The following is a 19,521-nucleotide window of genomic DNA, read 5'->3' on the forward strand; positions in this document are numbered from 1 at the left end:
CATCAGCTTGCGTTCTCAGCAATTTAGTGTGCAAAAATAATTGGTTCCAAATGACTCTGGGGTGAAGCTCCACATTAGCAAATTCTGAATTAGTCAAACAAAAGAAGCTATTTGATTTGCAAATAATAACATAAAATTAACATGGACACAGCAAGTGCTAGTTTCATGACTAGCGAACAGAGTGCAGGCAGGGGCTTACTAATTTAATTGGAATTCTCCCAAAGCAGACCGCAGACATGTAGCTATTATGTACAACCTGAATGAGCAGCCTAGGGTATTTCAAGGAATTTATTTCAAGGTGACTCCATCAAAAAAAATCTGCCATTAAAACAAAAATGTAAATAATTACCAATTACAGTACTGCTCAAATAATTAATTAATTTGTGGCTTTTCTTTTTACAAATAAGGCATGTTGTAGAATCTTTTAATGACAACTAAGACTGGAAACAGAAAGACAGAGCATTAGTCCACACACAGAAGAGACAGGCACAGGACCTCACAGTACGCACTTTGTTGCAGTCAGAATTAACAAAGTATATGAAGTATTTGGATTGCCTTTTGATTTAAAACAGTTGTACAAGATCAAGAGCAATTTTTCTATAGTGTTCCCTGCTCTAGAACACCAGTTAAATGACAGTCCTATTATAAACTGTCTGAACTTATGACATGTTACAGATACATTCTTCAACATGAAACAATTTATTTCCAGCTACTACTTAATAATATACTAGTGCTAATCTTCAGATATAAGTTTAAAGAGCTCGAATTTCCTTCATTGCATTCCCAGCTATGTAATATCCAGCTATTCCATCGAGTCAGGAAGAATATCCCAGTGTTGGTTTCACAGTTGTAAAGACAACGACTGGTAGATTTTAAAATGAAAAGTCATGTCATTAAGATGAACACACTATATTGCTCAGTCACTGATCTTGTGACTGCAGTTTGAGAAGTCCAGTTCCTATATTGTAGCCTAGTTCCTATTACAAAACTCCACTGAGTCACAGTCCAAATGTTTATCCAAGATTTTTAAGTAAGTTCTTTGAAAAAAAACTGAGATCTATAATATTGTATACAACAACATTGACATTAATTAAAAGCCGTCTGCATAACATGAAAGTCTACGCCTGTAATTAGTGCGGACCAATAATAGCCTGGAAATCTAACAACAATGAAAAACGATTAAGCTAGTATTTGTTTTGTTCAACAATGCTGATTAAAGTTTAAAAATATATTGAAACAGATTCTAATATTGGCAGCATTGAGTTTAAGGAATAAGTTTCCGATAAAGGAAATGAACAGTGGACTTCCATCTCTGTGTGACGATCACTGGATAGAGCTCCCATTTTGTTTGGCATCTGCTCAACATTTGTGCTTCATTGCAAGCTGTGGGGGAGAAAAACAAAATGTGTTATCATAACTCAATTTCAGCAATACATGGTTAGTAACTTTGGAACCTTAAGGATAAATTATACTCTGCACTGCAATTAATTACACTTGATGAGGGGAATGTAGACATTAATGTCTATCACTTTTCTGTTATATATCCACATTAAAAATTATAAATGCAAGTAGACCATTGCATTTGTTACTCTATGACAAATCAATATGGAGGTCAACAGGATGTAACTGAACCTTCAGCTTAGAAACAGGAACTCCACCAACTTGAAATTCAGTGAAATGTTGACGACATTGGTTATTATTTTCTGCTGTTATTAGGCAATTTGTGTAAAATGTAAAGCTTTGTGAATGCTGGTAAAGTAGACTTTGAAAGAAATCTTGCTGAAATGTGGTACAGTAATCCACTGGAGAAGTCTATGGTTAATGCTTAACATCACAGTATAAATGACAACTGCTGATCAGCTCATTTACAGCCTCTTGGGAATATGTTTACATTGTTTTAACTTATTTTCCACCAAACTGTTTTATTTCATATGTTTATTCATTGGCATTTCACTCTTCCAATGTATGAACAATTTGATTGCAGCCAAACAAATTCTCTTAACACCAGAAAACTTCACACTGCTGCTTAGAAGGCGTGGGCATTTATGACTGGCAGGGAAGGCGACCATGAGCCCAAAACCATACCACACAGAGAGAAATCCTTCCAATATATTCACCGTAGATTTATGTTGCAAAATGAGCCGGAACATGGCAGATGTCAGCAGCTCCACATTATGAATTATCAGATTGTTCTGTGCCAAGGTACAACTTCCAGACTTACTGGCTGAACTTTGCAGGCAATACCCGTTCATATTCTACGGTTGGACTGAGAGTGCTGTGGCAGAATCTGAACTAGCTGCAGTGTCTTGATGGTAATGGTGATGAACCTGCTTGCTAGACCAGTGTCAGATTTGGACCTGACACGAACGGTGAGTCAATTCATCTGAATGGAGTTGTGTAAGGGATTGTTACATACAAGCTAATAATTATTTTAATTACTTAAAAATGTTTAAACAATTTTATTATATTTTGATCTATAATATCTACAATTTCTTTGACATTTTACAGTGGTACAATTCTGAATAATGACAGGCATTTGATTGAACTCTCTCCAGTGGTCCAGGCAAGCAAAACTCCAACAACATTCAAGAGCTAAATACTATTCATGACAAAGCAGTCAGGTCAACCAACACCTCAGCCACCACTAGTGCATCATGATCAGACCTGTGTCAGCAACAAGGTGCATGGAAACTACTTACCTGAGCAACTCCACCAGCAGAAAGTACATGGGAACACAAACACCTCTTGCACACCTTCCATAGTCAGCATGCCATATATCACAGTTCCTTAGCTTTCACTTGAATTACTTAGGTTTGACAACCTGTATGCAGTACCTGCAGTCTATTAACCTAAAGAAACGTAATAACTGTTTTTTACGAAGATTAATTTGAAACATTTGAGCTTGACTGCACAAGAGATGGCCCTGGTCTGGTACTGAACACTGGCGAGGGTGCACTTGGATTACTGAATGCAAACCATAACCCTTTGTCTTTTGGTCAAGTTGGTGCCAAACTGTAATATCCATTGAGGTCTTGGCTCAGACTTAATTATATCTTTTAGGTTTGTAGTGATGGTTTTGGGGACAGTGTGAGGGAACAAGTTAGGTTTTAGGGACTGGGATGAGATCAGGGGCAGTAAATGATAATTCGGGGCAGGAGCTGGAGCCCAGGTTGGAGCACTCTGCTGCAGAAAGCCAGTGTTAATACTATGGATGGATGTCAGGTCAGCTGGCCATGTGGACGAGGGCTATTGATGCCCCCAGGTTGGCAAGTCCACTCAGGTTGGTGAGACCAGGGATCAAAAGTCTATGCAAATCAGAGGCTTAAGAGTTGGTGACCATCTAAACTGCACCTGGTCGGCGAGTCCTGGGATCGAGACCCAATAGCTGTGAGTCTGGGTCCAATATCTGAGAGTCTGGAGCTAAGGACTCTGGAGGCAGTAGGTACTGAGTTTCCAGGTGTGTGTGTGTGTGCGCATGTAAGGAAAGGGGGCTTCTTTTGCTGTTTTTGCTGTTATTGTTGCTTCCTGCTGAATATTTTGGGCATGCTGTGATGGCACCAGAAAGTATGGTGACACTTGCCCCAGCACATCCTTTAGGTTGTGCTGGCCATTAATGCAAAGAATGAAAAGTCAAGGGCAGAAGCAGGAGTCCAGGTCAGAATGTTCTGAATAGGTCAGGTCAGTGGACCCTGTGGATGAAAGTGTATGATTTTCTTGATTAAGTAAAATGGATAAATAGCTGGGAATACATTTCAGGTATTCATAGGAAACACGTAATTATCAAACCTCCCAAGAATCAGTCACTTTTAGCTGCAGGGGTATTTTAAATGAGGTTGACTTTAAAATTATAGGAACGTTAGATTTGAGAAAGTTGGCTAAAGTCCTGGAATATGGCTGGACTGTACACATTCTGTGAAAAGAACAAGCTTCATGGGTCAATGTACTGTCACTTCATACTTGTCTGGTTGAAAACAGGCAATCCAATTCTCATCTGCAAAGCTGCCCATGATTAAAAGCAAGCCGTTTGATAAGACATAGGAGCAGAATTAGGCTAGCCAGCAGCTGAGTGTGACTGATTTGATTTCCCACTCAACCTCATTTTCTTGCCTTCTCCCCATGACGTTTGACATCCTATTGACTTCTGTTTTAAATATACCCAAAGACTTGGCCTCCACAGCCATCTGTGGCAATAAATTCCACAGATTCATAAATTTATGGCTAAAGAAATTCCTCCTCATCTACATTCTTTTATTTATTTTTAATTAATTTTTAATGAGTTTTTACAATGCAATAAAACAATAAAAATGAGGTTTATACAGTGCAAAATGAACATATCAAAAGTACAGTTCATAACAATTAAGCACCCACAGTAGACTCATCTACATTCTAAAGAAACATCCTTTTATTCTGAAGATTAGAAGGATGTGCTCTCTGGTCCTAGTCTCTCCCACTATGGGAAACTTCCTCAGCACGCCCATTCTATCAACACCTTTCAATACTTCAATGAAATCCCCCCCCCTCATTCAACTAAACTCCAGTAAGTACAGGTCCAGAACTATTAAACATTCCTCATACATTAACCCTTCTCCTAATGTATCCAAATCCTTCCAGAAACTCCCTGCTTCCTGCCACTTCACAATGCAACCTTAGCCTCAAAACTGCCAATTCTGTCACCCAAATCATTAACATACTGTATAACGTGAAAGGTAGGCCCAATACCAGTCGTCAACTGCAGCCAGGCAGTAAAGGGCAACTTGATTCCTACTTTTTTACCTGCTGCCAATCAGCCCGACTCCTGTCCATGCTAGAATATGTGCTGCAACACTATAGGCTCCTATCGTGGGTAGCAGCCTCATGTGCAGCAAAATTGAGAAAGGCCTTTTGAAAATCCAAGTAAACAATGTCCACTGACACTCCTTTGTCTATCCTGCCTGTTGTTTCCTCAAAGAATTCCAAAAGATTTGTTGGGCCAGATTTCCATTTTAGAAAACCATGCTGACTTTAGTCTATTGTATGATGTGTCACCAAGAACCCTGAAACCTCACCCTTAATAACAGAGACTAACATCTTGACAGGCTAACTGGCCTATAATTTCCTTTCTTCTGCCTTCTTCTCTTCTTGAAGAGTGGAGTGACATTTGCAATTTTACACACCTCTGGAATCATTCCAGAATCCAGTGACTCTTAAAAGATTACTACTAATGCGTCCGCAGTCTCTTCAACCACATCTTCAGAACACTGGGGTGTAGTCTATCTGGTCCAGGTGGCTTATCTACCTTCAGAGTTTTCAGCTTCCTAAGTACCTTCTCCCTACTAATAACAACTGAACCCACTGCTGACCCTGGCACTCTCAAATTGCTAGTGACTTCCACAGTGAAGACTGGTGCAAAATACTTATTTAGTTTATCCAACATTTCTTTATCCCCCATTACTACCTCTCCAACATCATTTTCCAGTGGCCAATATACACTCTTGCCTCTCTGTTTCTCTTTATATGTCTACAAACCTTTTGGTATATTTTTTATATTATTAGCTTGCTTACACTCATATTTCATCTTTTCTCTGCTTATTGTTTTATTTAATGATCTGTTGGTTTTTAAAAACTTCCCAATGCCACTAGCTTTTGCTGTACTGTGCACCTTCTCTTTTGCTTTTATGCCTCATCCTCCCTTAAAATACTACTACTTCTTAGGGATGAATCTATCTTGCACCTTCCAACTTGCTCCAAGAATCTCGAGCCATTGCTGCTCTGCTATCGTCCCAGCTAATGTCCCTTTCCTGTCAGCTTTGGCCAGCTCCTCTCTCATTCCTCTGTAGTTACCTTTACACAACTGTCATACCATATAACCATATAACAATCACAGCACGGAAACAGGCCATCTTGGCCCTCCTAGTCCGTGCCGAACCCTTAATCTCACCTAGTCCCACCTACCCTCACTCAGCCCATAACCCTCCACTCCTTTCCTGTCCATATACCTATCCAATTTTACCTTAAATGACACAACTGAACTGGCCTCTACTACTTCTACAGGAAGCTCATTCCACACAGCTATCACTCTTTGAGTAAAGAAATACCCCCTCGTGTTTCCCTTAAACTTCTGCCCCCTAACTCTCAAATCATGTCCTCTAGTTTGAATCTCCCCTACTCTCAATGGAAACAGCCTGTTCACGTCAACTCTATCTATCCCTCTCAAAATTTTAAATACCTCGATCAAATCCCCCCTCAACCTTCTACGCTCCAATGAATAGAGACCTAACTTGTTCAACCTTTCTCTGTAACTTAATTGCTGAAACCCAGGTAACATCCTAGTAAATTGTCTCTGCACTCTCTAATTTATTGATATCTTTCCTATAATTCGGTGACCAGAACTGCACACAATATTCCAAATTTGGCCTTACCAATGCCTTGTACAACTTTAGCATTACATCCCAACTTCTGTACTCAATGCTTTGATTTATAAAGGCCAGCATTCCAAAAGCCCTCTTCACCACCCTATCTACATGAGACTCCACTTTCAGGGAACTATGCACAATTATTCCTAGATCTCTCTGTTCCTCAATGCCCTACCATTTACTCTGTATGTTCTATTTGGATTATTCCTGCCAAAATGTAGAACCTCACACTTCTCAGCATTAAACTCCATCTGCCAACGTTCAGCCCATTCTTCTAACCGGCATAAATCTCCCTGCAAGCTTTGAAAATCCACCTCATTATCCACAACACCTCCTACCTTAGTATCATCGGCATACTTACTAATCCAATTTACCACCCCATCATCCAGATCATTTATGTATATTACAAACAACATTGGGCCCAAAACAGATCCCTGAGGCACCCCGCTAGTCACCGGCCTCCATCCCGATAAACAATTATCCACCACTACTCTCTGGCATCTCCCATCTAGCCACTGTTGAATCCATTTTATTACTCCAGCATTAATACTTAACGACTGAACCTTCTTAACTAACCTTCCATGTGGAACTTTGTCAAAGGCTTTGCTGAAGTCCATATAGACTACATCCACTGCCTTACCCTCGTCAACATTCCTCGTAACTTCTTCAAAAATTCAATAAGGTTTGTCAAACATGACCTTCCACGCACAAATCCATGCTGGCTACTTCTAATCAGATCCCGTCTATCCAGATAATTATATATACTATCTCTAAGAATACTTTCCATTAATTTACCCACCACTGATGTCAAACTGACAGGTCTATAATTGCTAGGCTTCCTTCTAGAACCCTTTTTAAACAATGGAACCACATGAGCAATACGCCAATCCTCCGGCACAATTCCCGTTTCTAATGACATATTAAAGATCTCCGTCAGAGCTCCTGCTATTTCTACACAAACTTCCCTCAAGGTCCTGGGGAATATCCTGTCAGGACCCGGAGATTTATCCACTTTTAAATTTCTTAAAAGTGCCAGTACCTCCACCTCTTTAATTGTCATAGGTTCCATAACTTCCTTACTTGTTTCCCACACCTTAGACAATTCAATATCCTTCTCCTTAGTGAATACCGAAGAGAAGAAATCATTCAAAATCTCTCCCATCTCCTTCGGTTCCACACATAGCTGACCACTCTGATTCTCTAAGGGGCCAATTTTATCCCTCACTATCCTCTTGCTTTTAATATAACTGTAGAAACCTTTCAGATTTACTTTCACCTTATTTGCCAAACCAACCTCGTATCTTCTTTTAGCTTTTCTAATCTCTTTCTTAAGATTCCTTTTACATTCTTTATATTTATACCAATACAACTAATTTTCCAGAAAATCCAGAAACCAACAATCTAGAATTGCCTTTTCATGCAATGGCCTTTCTAGCAATGACCACTCCAAAAATGGCCTCTGGTACCTTAGTCTCCATCTCTCCTCACTGAAGCCTCTTGAGGTAAAGCTAATTTCCCACTCTAACTATGTCAACTCACCCAATAAAAGCTGCTTAACATTCTTTTATTGGCCCTTGCCAACTGCTTAATAGACTAATAAATCTCAAACTGAGCAGCAAGTCAAAAGGCTCTGTGTGCTTTATCAATCTGATGTTACTCACTACAAAATATAGCTCTGCGACCTCAAAATGAGCATGAGACTAGTAGCTACTAGTACGTCTAGCAACTACTATACCAAATAAACTAAGGTAACTAATGAAACCAAAACATCATGCACAAACATGTAATCCTGACATTAAGGATTATGTCCAAAAACTGCAAACAGATCAAAGATTCTGTCATTCTGCATTCACTTAACTATTTGATTAACAGTATGTTGCAAAGGTAAAAGCATTGGCTGGTATTTTACATCAGTAACAAAATAAATTGTATATGTTGTATAAGATATTGGTGAGGCCAAATTTGGAGTACTGTGTGCAGATTTAGTCACCTACCTACAGGAACGATGTAAACAAGGTTGAAAGAGTACAGAGAAAATTTACAAGGATGTTGCCAGGTCTGGAGAACCTGAGTTATAAGAGAAGATTGAATACATTAGGACTGTATTTTTTAGAACATAGAAGACAGAGGAGATTGGATAGAGGTATACAAAATGAGGGGTATATTTAGGGTAAATGCGAGCAGAATTTTTCCACTGAGGTTGGGTGGGACTACAGCCCATCACTGGGTTAAAGTCAAAGGTGAAAAGTTTAAGGGGAACATGAGAGGAAACTTCTTCGCTCAGTGGGTCATGAGAGTGTGGAATGAACTTCCAGCACAAGTGATGCACATGAAGTTGATTTCAATATTGAAGAGAAGTTTGGATAGATACATGGATGGTAGTGTATGGAGGGCTATGGACCTGGTGCAGGCCCATGGGAGAAGGCAGTTTAAATGGTCTTGGCATGGACTAGATGGGCCTGTTTATGTTATGTACTTCTCTATGACTTTATGACCCAAGCTTAATTTAAAGCAAGCAAAATCTGTAAACTGACCCAATTATCTAGGTGATTTCCTCACTATGGAAAAGGATCTTGGCAACTGTAGGGATGACTCACAGTGGACTGAAAAGCTTGAACCTGTGGATATTAAGAAAGAGGATGTGCTGGAACTTATGGAAAGCATCAAGTTGGGTAAGTCACCGGGATCAGACGAGATGTACCCCAGGCTACTGTGGGAGGCGAGTGAGGAGATTGCTGAGCCTCTGGCAATGATCTTTGCATCCTCAATGGGGAGGGAAGAGGTTCTGGAGCATTGGAGGGTTGCGGATATTGTTCCCTTATTCAAGCAAGGGAGTAGAGATAGCTCAGAAAATTAAAGACCAGTGAGTTTTACTTCAGTGGTTGGTAAGTTGATGGAGAAGATCCTGACAGGCAGGATTTATAAACATTTGGAGAAGCATAATATGATTAGGAATAGTCAGCATAGCTTTATCAAAGGCAGGTCATGCCTTACAAGCCTAATTGAATTTTTTGAGGATGTGACTAAACATAGTGATGAAGGTAAAGCAGTAGATGTACTGTATATGGATTTTGGCAAAGCATTTGATAAGGTACCCCATGCAAGGCTTATTGAGAAAGTAAGGAGGCATTACTTTGTGGATCCAGAACTGGCTTGTCCACAGAAGGCGAAGTGTGGTTATAGACAGGTCATATTCTGCATGGAGGTGGGTGACCAGTGGTGTGCCTCAGGGGTCTGTTCTGGGACTCCAACTCTTCAAGATTTTTATAAATGACCTGAATGAGGAAGTGGATGTAAATTTAAAAATGCTAACACAAGGAAATCTGCAGATGCTGGAAATCCAAGCAACACACACAAAATGCTGGTGGAATGCAGCAAGCCAGGCAGCATCTATAGGAAGAAGCACTTTCAACGTTTCGGGTCCTGATGGAAGGTCTTGGCCAGAAACATCAACAGTGTTTCTTCCTATAGATGCTGCCTGGCCTGCTGCGTTCCACCAGCATTTTGTCTGTGTTGAGGATAGTGTGGAGACCTGTCAGAGTTTACAGTGGGACATTGATAGGATGCAAAACAGGGCTGAAAAGTGGCAGATGGAGTTCAACCCAGATAAGTGTGAGGTGGTTCATTTTGGTAGGTCAAATATGATAGTAGAATATGACATTAATGGTAAGACTCTTGGCAGTGTGGAGGATCAGAGGGATCTTGGGGTCTGAGTCCATAAGACACTCAAAGCTGCTGTGCAGATTGATTCTGTGGTTAAGAAGCATATGTTGCACTGGCCTTCATCAATTGTGGGATTGAGTTTAAGAGCCTAGAGGTAATGTTGCAGTTATATAGGACCCTGGTCAGCCCCCACTTGGAATACCTTGCTCAGTTCTGGTTGCCTCACTATAGGAAGGATGTGGAAATCATAGAAAGAGTGCAGAGGAGATTTACAAGGATGTTGCCTGGATTGGGGAGCATGCCTTATGGGAATAAGCTGAGTGAACTCAACCTTTTCTCCTTGGAATGACAGAGGATGAGAGGTGACCTGATAGAGGTGTATAAGATGATGAGAGGCATTGATTGTGTGGATAGTCAGAGGCTTTTTCCCAAGGCTGAAATGGCTAGCACAAGAGGGCACAGTTTTAAGGCGCTGAGAAGTAGGTACAGAGGAGATGTCAGGGGTAAGTTTTTTAAGCAGAGAGTGGTGAGAACATGGAATGGGCTGCCTGCGATGGTGGTGGAGGCAGATACGATAGGGGCTTTTAAGAGACTCCTGGAAAGGTACATGGAGCTTAGAAAAATAGAGGGCTATAGGTAACCCTAGGTAATTTCTAAGGTAAGGATATGTTCGGCACAGCTTTGTGGGCCAAAGGGCTTGTATTGTGCTGTAGGTTTTCTATGCTTCTATGATTTCTAGTTAGAGATCAATAGGTATGATGTGGGCAATACTGAGTTGTGACTGAAAGGTGCTCATAGTTGGGAGCTTAACATCCAAAGACACACATTGTATCGAAAGGACAGGCAGGTAGGCAGAGGGCGTGGGGTGGCTCTGTGCTGAAAATGAAATCAAATCCTTAGAAAGAGGTGAGATAGGATAAGATGTAGAATCCTTGAGGAAGGATTAAGAAACTTCAAGGATAAAAAGACCCCGATGGGATTTATATATAGTTCTCTGAATAGTAGGTACAAATATGGGCTACAAATTACAACAGGAGTTAGAAAATGTATGTCAAAAGGGCAATGTTGCGATAGTCATGGGGGATTTCAATATGCATTTTGTTGGGGAAAATCAGGTTGGTGCTGGATACCAAGAGATAGAATTTGTACAATGACTATGAGATGACTTTTTAGAGCAGCTTGTAGTTGAGCCTATGAGGGGAAAGCTATTCTGGACTGGGTGTTGTGTAATAAATTACATTTGATCAGGAAACTTAAAGGTAGACAGGAGACAGTTATCATAATGTAACATTACTTCACCTTGCAATGTGAGAGGGAGTAGTTAAGCTCAGATGTATCAGTATTAAAGGGGAGCAAAGGGAATTATAGAGGAATGCTTGGGAAGCTAAAAGGTCTGAAGGTGCTAAGTCACCTAGACCAGATGCACTGCACCCCAGTGTATTGAAAGAGATAGCTGAAGAGAATATGAAAGCATTAGTGATGATCTTTCAAAAATTACTAGATTTTGGCAATGTTCTGGAGGACTAGAGAATTGCAAATGCCACTCCACTTTTCAAGAAGAGCAAGAGGCAGAATAAAGGAAATTAAAGGCCAGTTAGCCTGATCTCAGTGGTTGGAAATACGTTGGGAGTCTATTATTAAGGTTGAACTCTTAGGGTATTTGTAGGCACATGATAAAATAGGCCAAAGTCAACATGTTTTCCTTATGGGAAAATCTTGCCTGAGAAATCTGTTGGAATTCTTTGAGGATAAAACAAGCAAGATAAACAAAGGAGAACTAGTGGATGTTGTGTACTTGGATTCTCAGAAGGCCTTTGACAAAGTGCTGCACATGAGGCTGTTCAACAAAGTAAGAGCCGAAGACTTTACAGTAAATATACTAGCATGGATAGAAGATTGGCTGACTGGCAGAAAGCAAAGAATGGGGAATAAAGAGAGCATTTTCTGGTTGGTTGCCGATGACTGGTGCGGTTCCACAGGGGTCAGTGTTGGGACCGCTGCTTTTCACATTGTATGTCAGTGATTTGCATGATGGAACTAATGGCTTTGTCGCCAAGTTTGTGGATGATAGGTGGAGGGCCAGATACTGTTCAGGAAGCAGACAGGGTGCAGAAGGACTTTGACAGATTAGGAGAATGGGCAAAGAAATGGCAGATGAAATAGTGTCGGGAAGTGTTTGATAATACACTTTGCTGGAAGGAAGAGAAGTGTAGACTATTTTCTAAATGGGGAGACAATTCAGAAATTTGAAGTGCAAAGGGACTTGGGAGTCCTTGTGCAGGATTCCTTAAAGGTTAACTTGCAGTTTGACTCTGTGGTGAGGAAGGCACATGCAATGTTCGCATTCATTTCAGCAGGACTAGAGTATAAAAGCAAGTATGTAATGCTGAGACTTCATAAGGCACTGGTAAGGCGTCACTTGGAGTACTGTGAATAGCTTTAAGCCCTTTATCTAAGAAAGGATGTGTTGACGTTTGAGAGGGTGAAGAGGATTTTCAGAAGAATGATTCTGGAAATAAAAGGGTTATCATATGAGAAGCGTTTAATGGTCTGGACCTGTATTCACTGGAAATGAGAAGAATGAGGGGGAATCTCATTGAAAACTATCAAATGTTGGGAAGGCTAGATAGGGTAGACATTCCCTATAATAGGAGTCTAGGAACAGAGAGCACAGCCTCAGAATGGAGGGACCTCCATTTAGAATGCAGATGAGGAGGAATTTTTTTAGCCAGAGGGTGGTGAGTCTGTTGAATTTGTTGTCACATGTGGATGTGGAGAGCAGATCATTGGGTGCATTTAAGGCGGAGATTGATAGGTTCTTCATTAGTCAGGATGTGAAAGATTATGGGATAAAGGCGGGAGAATGCGATTGAGAGAGAAAATAGATCAGCCGTAATAAAATAGCAGAGCAGACTTAGACCGAATAGTCTAATTTACTCCTATCACTTATGGTCTAATCGAGCAGTGAACTGCACATGGAAAACTTTGAGAAACAGATAGGAAATGGTATAAGTAATCATCAAGGTTCACTCTGATTCTCTCTCCATTGATGCTGCCTTTCCTCAAAAGATTTTCTGTTTTGTTTCCAAAGGAATCAAAACAACATTAGAAATAGAAGCTAAATGTGCTAATCATATAAATCTACATTATCAGAACATTTTATGTTACTGATCAGGCTATGTTATTTTTTCACCAATAACACAATTGCTAAACATGAAATTATTGTATTTCAAGTTTATATCAAGGAAAATGTTTTTGAGGATCCTTCGTCATTGCTTATGGTAAAGATGATGGCATGCTCAGTCGCAGTGGCTTATACCGACTGTATTATCTTTTTTAAATGTATTTTTCACAATCGCAACCCCCAGCTGGACATTAAGAACTTGAAGTACTGCAGGTCTACCCCATCAGTGAGTTGTTTGTTGGTGGAGAAATTGAAGGAACTGGACTTGGTGCAGGCCGTGATGCTACCTGCGACAGAGAGGCATTGTTGTGCAACGGCAGTGTGTAGTCTACCACAGAATGATCATCTTAGTTGCTTTTCTTGTGATCAAGAACCTGTTGCACATTGGTGGTGTAGAATGATGCAAGTCCAATTCACTGGTTTATTGGCAAAGAGCGGGGGAGCTGTGTAGCACCAGTTGCAGCGAGGACAGGCCTCAAGCCATGGTATTGCCTGCTTGCAGTCACCCGGTGGGGGGCATTGGAGTTGAGTGCCCACCAGAGTAGTGTTGTACAGCGTCCATGCTGGAGTCGGTACTTCCCACCCCCCCTCCCCCAGTGTTTGCTTGGTAGAAGACAAGCATATTGTATTTGACTGCAGACTGCTGCATCATTGATGGACTATATATTTCTGTGTGTAACTATATTTTACTGCTATCTTATATGTGTTTTATGTGTCTTGTACTGTGTGTGACTGCTGGTGCTGTGTTTTGCACCTTGGCCCTGGAGTAACACTGTTTCATTTGGCTGTATTCATGCATGGTTGAATGGCAATTAACTTGAACTTGCTAATGACAACAAGGGCTGATGGAGGTCTCAGGATTCAAAACACTATGATTTTTAAAATGTGGAATGCAATGGGAGCGACAACGTCATCCTATGAAATTTAATGATGGGATTCATTGTTCAGTCATGAAGTATGTTAAAAGTGTCAAATGTGACCTGCCTTGAAAAATGAAGACAGCTTACAAAACAGCTCATCATTCAAGCATGACCTATCATGGAGTAATTCAACTCACACTTGCCTGTGATTCTTAACTGAATTCTCCATGTAATCCATTGCCAAGGGGGAAGTGTGAGGGAATTTATAATGAGACATTCTATGCTTTATTCAGGCACCAGTACAGGGAAAAAAACAGACAAGACACTTGGGTGCCAGCTGTTCTGGCAAACAATAATAGGTATCAAGGGGATCAGATCTAATCAAGAGAGAAAATAAATACAGAATTATACAGGAAATCCTTTGATTCGTCTTTGGATTATCTAAACCTTTAGATGCTAAGGCTGCAACTGGAAATCCCTCCCTTTTATTTGTCCTTAAAACTTTGACCAAGTTTTTGTCTCCTCATGTGCCTTTGTGTTTTTTTATTCGGTTGCTTGGTGAAATACCTATAAAGCACTTCAATATTTGTTTAGGGATAGTTCAGGCTCTGCAGATGGAAGCTGTTGCTGCTGTTCATGTTGGCAAGTTAAATATACTGCCAGATGGTCATCAGCAAATCACGACAAAAGTCCAGCAGCAGCAGCAGCTGATGAGGTAACTAATCCAAATGGTCCCTCAAGGTGCCTCTGCCAGTAATTGCATGGTGCAGTGGATTAAACATTCATCTTTTATCTCTGTGACTTGAGCTCAGATTAATGACATATTTATGGTAAAATGAGTTCAATGTGAAAATAATATGCTCAATTAATTTCATTCCTAGAAAGCACACACTAGATGAAAAGTGCAAATAAAAATACAATATTTACTGAGAAAATTACAACACATTAATTATAGCTGAACTTCCTCAATGAGAAGACACAGAGGTCAACAGAGTGACAATGTTTTATTAACAATGTTTTCTTTAGCTGAGACTTTCAATTGATCCATTGGGATGTTTTGTCCTGCCACAAACTAGCTGCATTTCAGCTAATTGTAGACTATTTAATCACCACTCCGTCTTGGTCATATCCCATTATTTTCACAATATGAACTAATCTAGTCTATTCGTTTGTAGCAAAACTACACAATCACATCAGCTTTCTGAGTACACAGTATGAAAGACTGCCAAAAAATTAACTTCCTTGCCCAAAGAGCAGTTAGTCAGTGTTAAGCAACACACACAAAATGTTGGAGGAACTAAGCAGATCAGGCAACATCAATGGAAAAAAAAGTAAAAGAGTCGAGTTTCTCCAGCATTCTGCGTGTGTTGCTTGGATCTCCAGCATCTGCAGATTTTCTCTTGTTTGTGAGTCAACATGTTAAACTCACTGCTAATGGTGTAGAAACATTTAAGGGCAGGCTGAAAAAACATGAGGATACAGAAGTCCATTGTGATGGAGGGAGTCGAGGAAAGATGGGAAAGAGGAGATTACAAATGCCTGCATGAACTGGTTGGGCTGAGTGGCCTTAGACAAAACATTTCTCTTTTTCAGTTCATTCATCTAAAATTCTTTTGGGCTCAGTGCTTGCAAAATACTGTTCTAAAATTAACAGTCAAGTACTGGAAGTTGCATTAGAGTCCATTAACAGCAACCCCCTAACTTGCTATAGGCACCCTTGTGGCAAGAGTTAAACATTATCGACACAACATAATTAGACTTCCATTTGCAATTTCAAACTAGCTCCCTATTAAATACATTTGCCCAAACTGCAATTTTTTTGCTTTCTATTTAAAGACTACCATTCATTTAAAATTCAACCTTAAAAAAAGGACACATTTTGCCTTTTTTAAAATCAAAACATTTCTCCAGTGGAATACTGCCTACATCAATTTTTATCAACACATTGATGCAAGCAAGGATATCAGGTTGAGAAATTTTCAAGGGCAATGGGAATTAACATAATTTAATTTCATGGGAATACAAATAGTGCAAAATAATGATTCAGAGCAAGTAGCTGTCAAACATAATTAAATCATGTCATAACTCATTGTGATGTCATTACCTATTTTTAAAACAGTTACATTAAAGCATTCAGGTTATTAACTATTCTTCTACAGTTTTCTTGAGACTGTCAGTAGGCCAAACGAACAGAAAAAAGCTTTCTCTTTTCTAAACTGAAACAATGGAAGCCTCATTTTGGTAAAAAGAATCTATAATATCAGTCTTGAACAGCTGAAAAACAAACCATTCCTGCAACCAGCCAATGCCAGATTTATGCTCTACTCAGGTCTCCAACCTTTTCTGAATTACACCTGTCACTGTGAGAGTCAATTCCCTTTCCTCACATTTACTTGCTCAACATTCCCTTTATTGAGTGCCAGACAGTGAGCTTTATAAACACACACACACACGCCACCGCCACCCCCCCCACCCAAAATTACTTGGGTGTTTCCCTGCAAGTCCGCACATTCTCTGTTCCACTCAATCAGAATTCTTCATACCTTTGACCATTGGTCTTCTTTTCTCAAAAACAAATAAACCCAGTTCATCAATCCTTCCCTGATATTTAGCCTTTGCACATTTAGTTTCATCTATGTTAATCTTCCCTCCACTGTACTAGATCCATTCTATAATATGGTAACCAAAATCTTCTGTAGTGCTCCGTGTGGGACTAGCCAACATTTAACACACAGTAGAGTAGAGCTAATAGGACTTTATGTTTCGATCTCTATGATAAAGTTAGCACATTCGATGTTGGCAGTAGGCTTGGAGTGGTGACGAGGAGGGTAGCTACATCATCAGGTCATCAGGTGGGCACCCTCCTTCTTTGACGTTTCGTTGATAAGCCCACGACGTTTCCAGAGGGCTCAATGGTGCTACCTGACATCCCAGATACACCCCCCTCAGTTCTGTACCCTCCTGTCTTCATCTTGCAGCCCAGTTGTTGTCTTTCCTTTTAATCCAAATCCAATTGCTGCTTTCTACTGCTGCATTTGACAAGGACTTGATTGCTTTTTGGAGGGAGACACCCCTCACCCCCACCTTCTTCAATAGACTGGTCGTAGATGTAGCAATGAATCCCCTGCATCCCACTTCTACAGGGAAAATCTTGGTCTTCCAGCTGTTCTGAGCAGCTTCAGTTGCCAGTTCAGAGTACTTGGTCTTTTCCCCCTCATAAGCTTATTCAACACCATCTTCCCATGGTACTGTCAATTCCACAACATATGCCAGGTTGGCTATTGTGGACCACAGGACTATGTCTGGCTGGAGTGTTGTAGCTGCCATGTCTGGGGGAAACACAAGCTTTTTCTCCAAGTCCATGTCCATTTTCCAATCGCGAGCAACATGCAGAATCCTTTGATGTTATTTGGTGCTCTGGAGGTTGGCCTGCTGGTACAAATCGTGTAGTGTGGATATTTCCTGCCAATGTTTGTGGGAGAGCATTTACGGTGGTTTGCCTCTGTTCCAAGATTGATGCCAGCTGTCTGAGAACTTGGTAATGCCGCCAAGTATGCCGCCCCTGGCTGAGGCTCATGGTGCATCCTGTTAAAATGTGCCTTAGTGATCCAGGTGCTTAACAAAGAGAGCAAGTGGGGTCTTCTCCCCACCACTGGTTCACATTCTGGGGTGTGGTTAGGAAGTCATAAGTGGCTCTGATGACAAAACTTAGCTGAGATCCCTCCATCTCCCAGATGTCACGTCAACTGAGTTTCCTCTTTTCCAGGCTCTCCCAATTAGTCTATTGACCCTGCTTGGCCATTGAAATGGCTCTGGCATGTTGCTCTGCCTCCTCCTGTCTCCTCACCTCCTCCACCATGAGCCGTCTCTGCTCCACTGATGTTGCCTCGTGCCATTAAGGAGCCTTTGGGAAGAGTCCGAGACCAGCTCTCCCATGTTGGACTTGGCCAACCACATCCCTGAAGTGAAGAGCAGACCTAGCACTCTGAATGGTTTCAGATGGGGTCCACTTCCTCCCTGCTGCCACACGGGGTGGGGGGGGGGGCGCTGTTCGAATAACAGTATCTTCAGATTCAGTGAGGGTCATGACCAACCTTGCTTTGGTGCATTTGAATTCTTCCACAAGACTTGTAATTGGTAATTTCAATTTGCTGTTCCCGTACAGTCCAACAGGACTTAAGCATCATGGAAATCTAAGCTACTGTTTCACATGTGTGCTGATCACTCTTTCGCGCTTTTCCACCTTGTTGATGGGGATTTCATACACTGTTAAAGGCCACATGAGTCTTGGGAGTATGTCGAACTGGAAGCACCACAGCTTGAGTTTTCCTGGCAGCAAGGTCTTGTTGATGCGAGCTATGTACGTGATGGTATTCATTTTGAGTTGTTTAAACTGCTCGGTGTCCTTGAGCTTAGCATCATACCATCGGCCCAAGCTCTTCACTGGCATTTCTGACACAGCTGGGTCAGGTGTTCCGTCAATATGAAATCTTTGATCCGTAACTTGACCTTTGACAATGAAGATGCTTCTGCACTTGATGGGCTTGAGCTTCATCCTCACCCATGTGATGTTTTGATGAAGCTTTTCCAGAAGTCTCTTAGTGCAGGGGACAGTTGTCATCAGTATTGTTATATTATCCATATAAGCTCATATCGGTGGTAACCTTTGACCAAACTGTAGCCATTTTCCTCCTGCAATCCATTTTGAGCTCCATTGCCATAGTGAAGACCAATGGGGAGATGGTGCACCCCACCATGAGGCCTGCTTCCAGTGGTTGCCAAGCTGTGGTGAAGTCTGATGTCGTGAGACAAACTTGCAGATCCCGGAAGTAGTGTTTTACCAGGTTTGTTATTGTTGCAGGTACCTGAAAGAATTCAAAAGCAGTCCACAGCAGGGAATGAGGGGCTGATCCATAGGCGTTGGCCAGGTCGAGGAACAAGACATGCAGATCCTTTCCTTCTTTCTTAGCTGTCTGGATTTGATGCCATATGACGCTGGTATGTTCAAGGCATCCCGAGAAGCTTGCTTTGCCAGCCTTTTGAATTGATGTGTCAATAAAATGGTTTTGTTTCAGATATCTTGTAAGTCTTTGCGCCAACACACTGAAAAAGATCTTGCCTTCTATGTTCAGATTTAGCACAACTTAAGTACTTTTTAAAATGTTCCTCCAGAAGCAAACCGGAATGCTTGGTCTGATTTCCTTGTGGATTTTGTAACTTGTGAAGCAACATTTAGCAATAGGAATATTTGTTCTGAAAGATCTCTGGGCTCCTCTACCCAATCTATACTCACAACTTCAGGAAAAAGTGGTCTTCCTATTTTCCCTAAATTAGCTCACACTTGCATGTTTTGGACATCATTTGCTAATTGTTTGTCTATTCTCCTGAAGTTTGTTGCATTCCTCCTCAATAAAAGCCACAA

The 19,521-nt window shown here is 40.9% G+C and overlaps 1 protein-coding gene across 2 annotated transcripts in view; it reads right to left on the minus strand.

Annotated features, from left to right (window-relative positions):
- Positions 1 to 273: 273 nt before the first annotated feature.
- Positions 274 to 19,521, minus strand: part of stxbp6 (syntaxin binding protein 6 (amisyn)) — a 340,603-nt gene continuing 321,355 nt past the window's right edge. For both annotated transcript variants that reach the window (XM_059956015.1, XM_059956035.1), the window contains one exon: positions 274 to 1,383. In XM_059956015.1, the coding sequence (XP_059811998.1) occupies positions 1,360 to 1,383 (24 nt within the window). In that variant the 3' untranslated portion in view covers positions 274 to 1,359. The remainder of the gene's footprint in view (positions 1,384 to 19,521) is intronic.

Source organism: Hypanus sabinus, chromosome 2 (genome assembly GCF_030144855.1).
Source record: "Hypanus sabinus isolate sHypSab1 chromosome 2, sHypSab1.hap1, whole genome shotgun sequence".
NCBI lineage: Eukaryota > Metazoa > Chordata > Chondrichthyes > Myliobatiformes > Dasyatidae > Hypanus > Hypanus sabinus.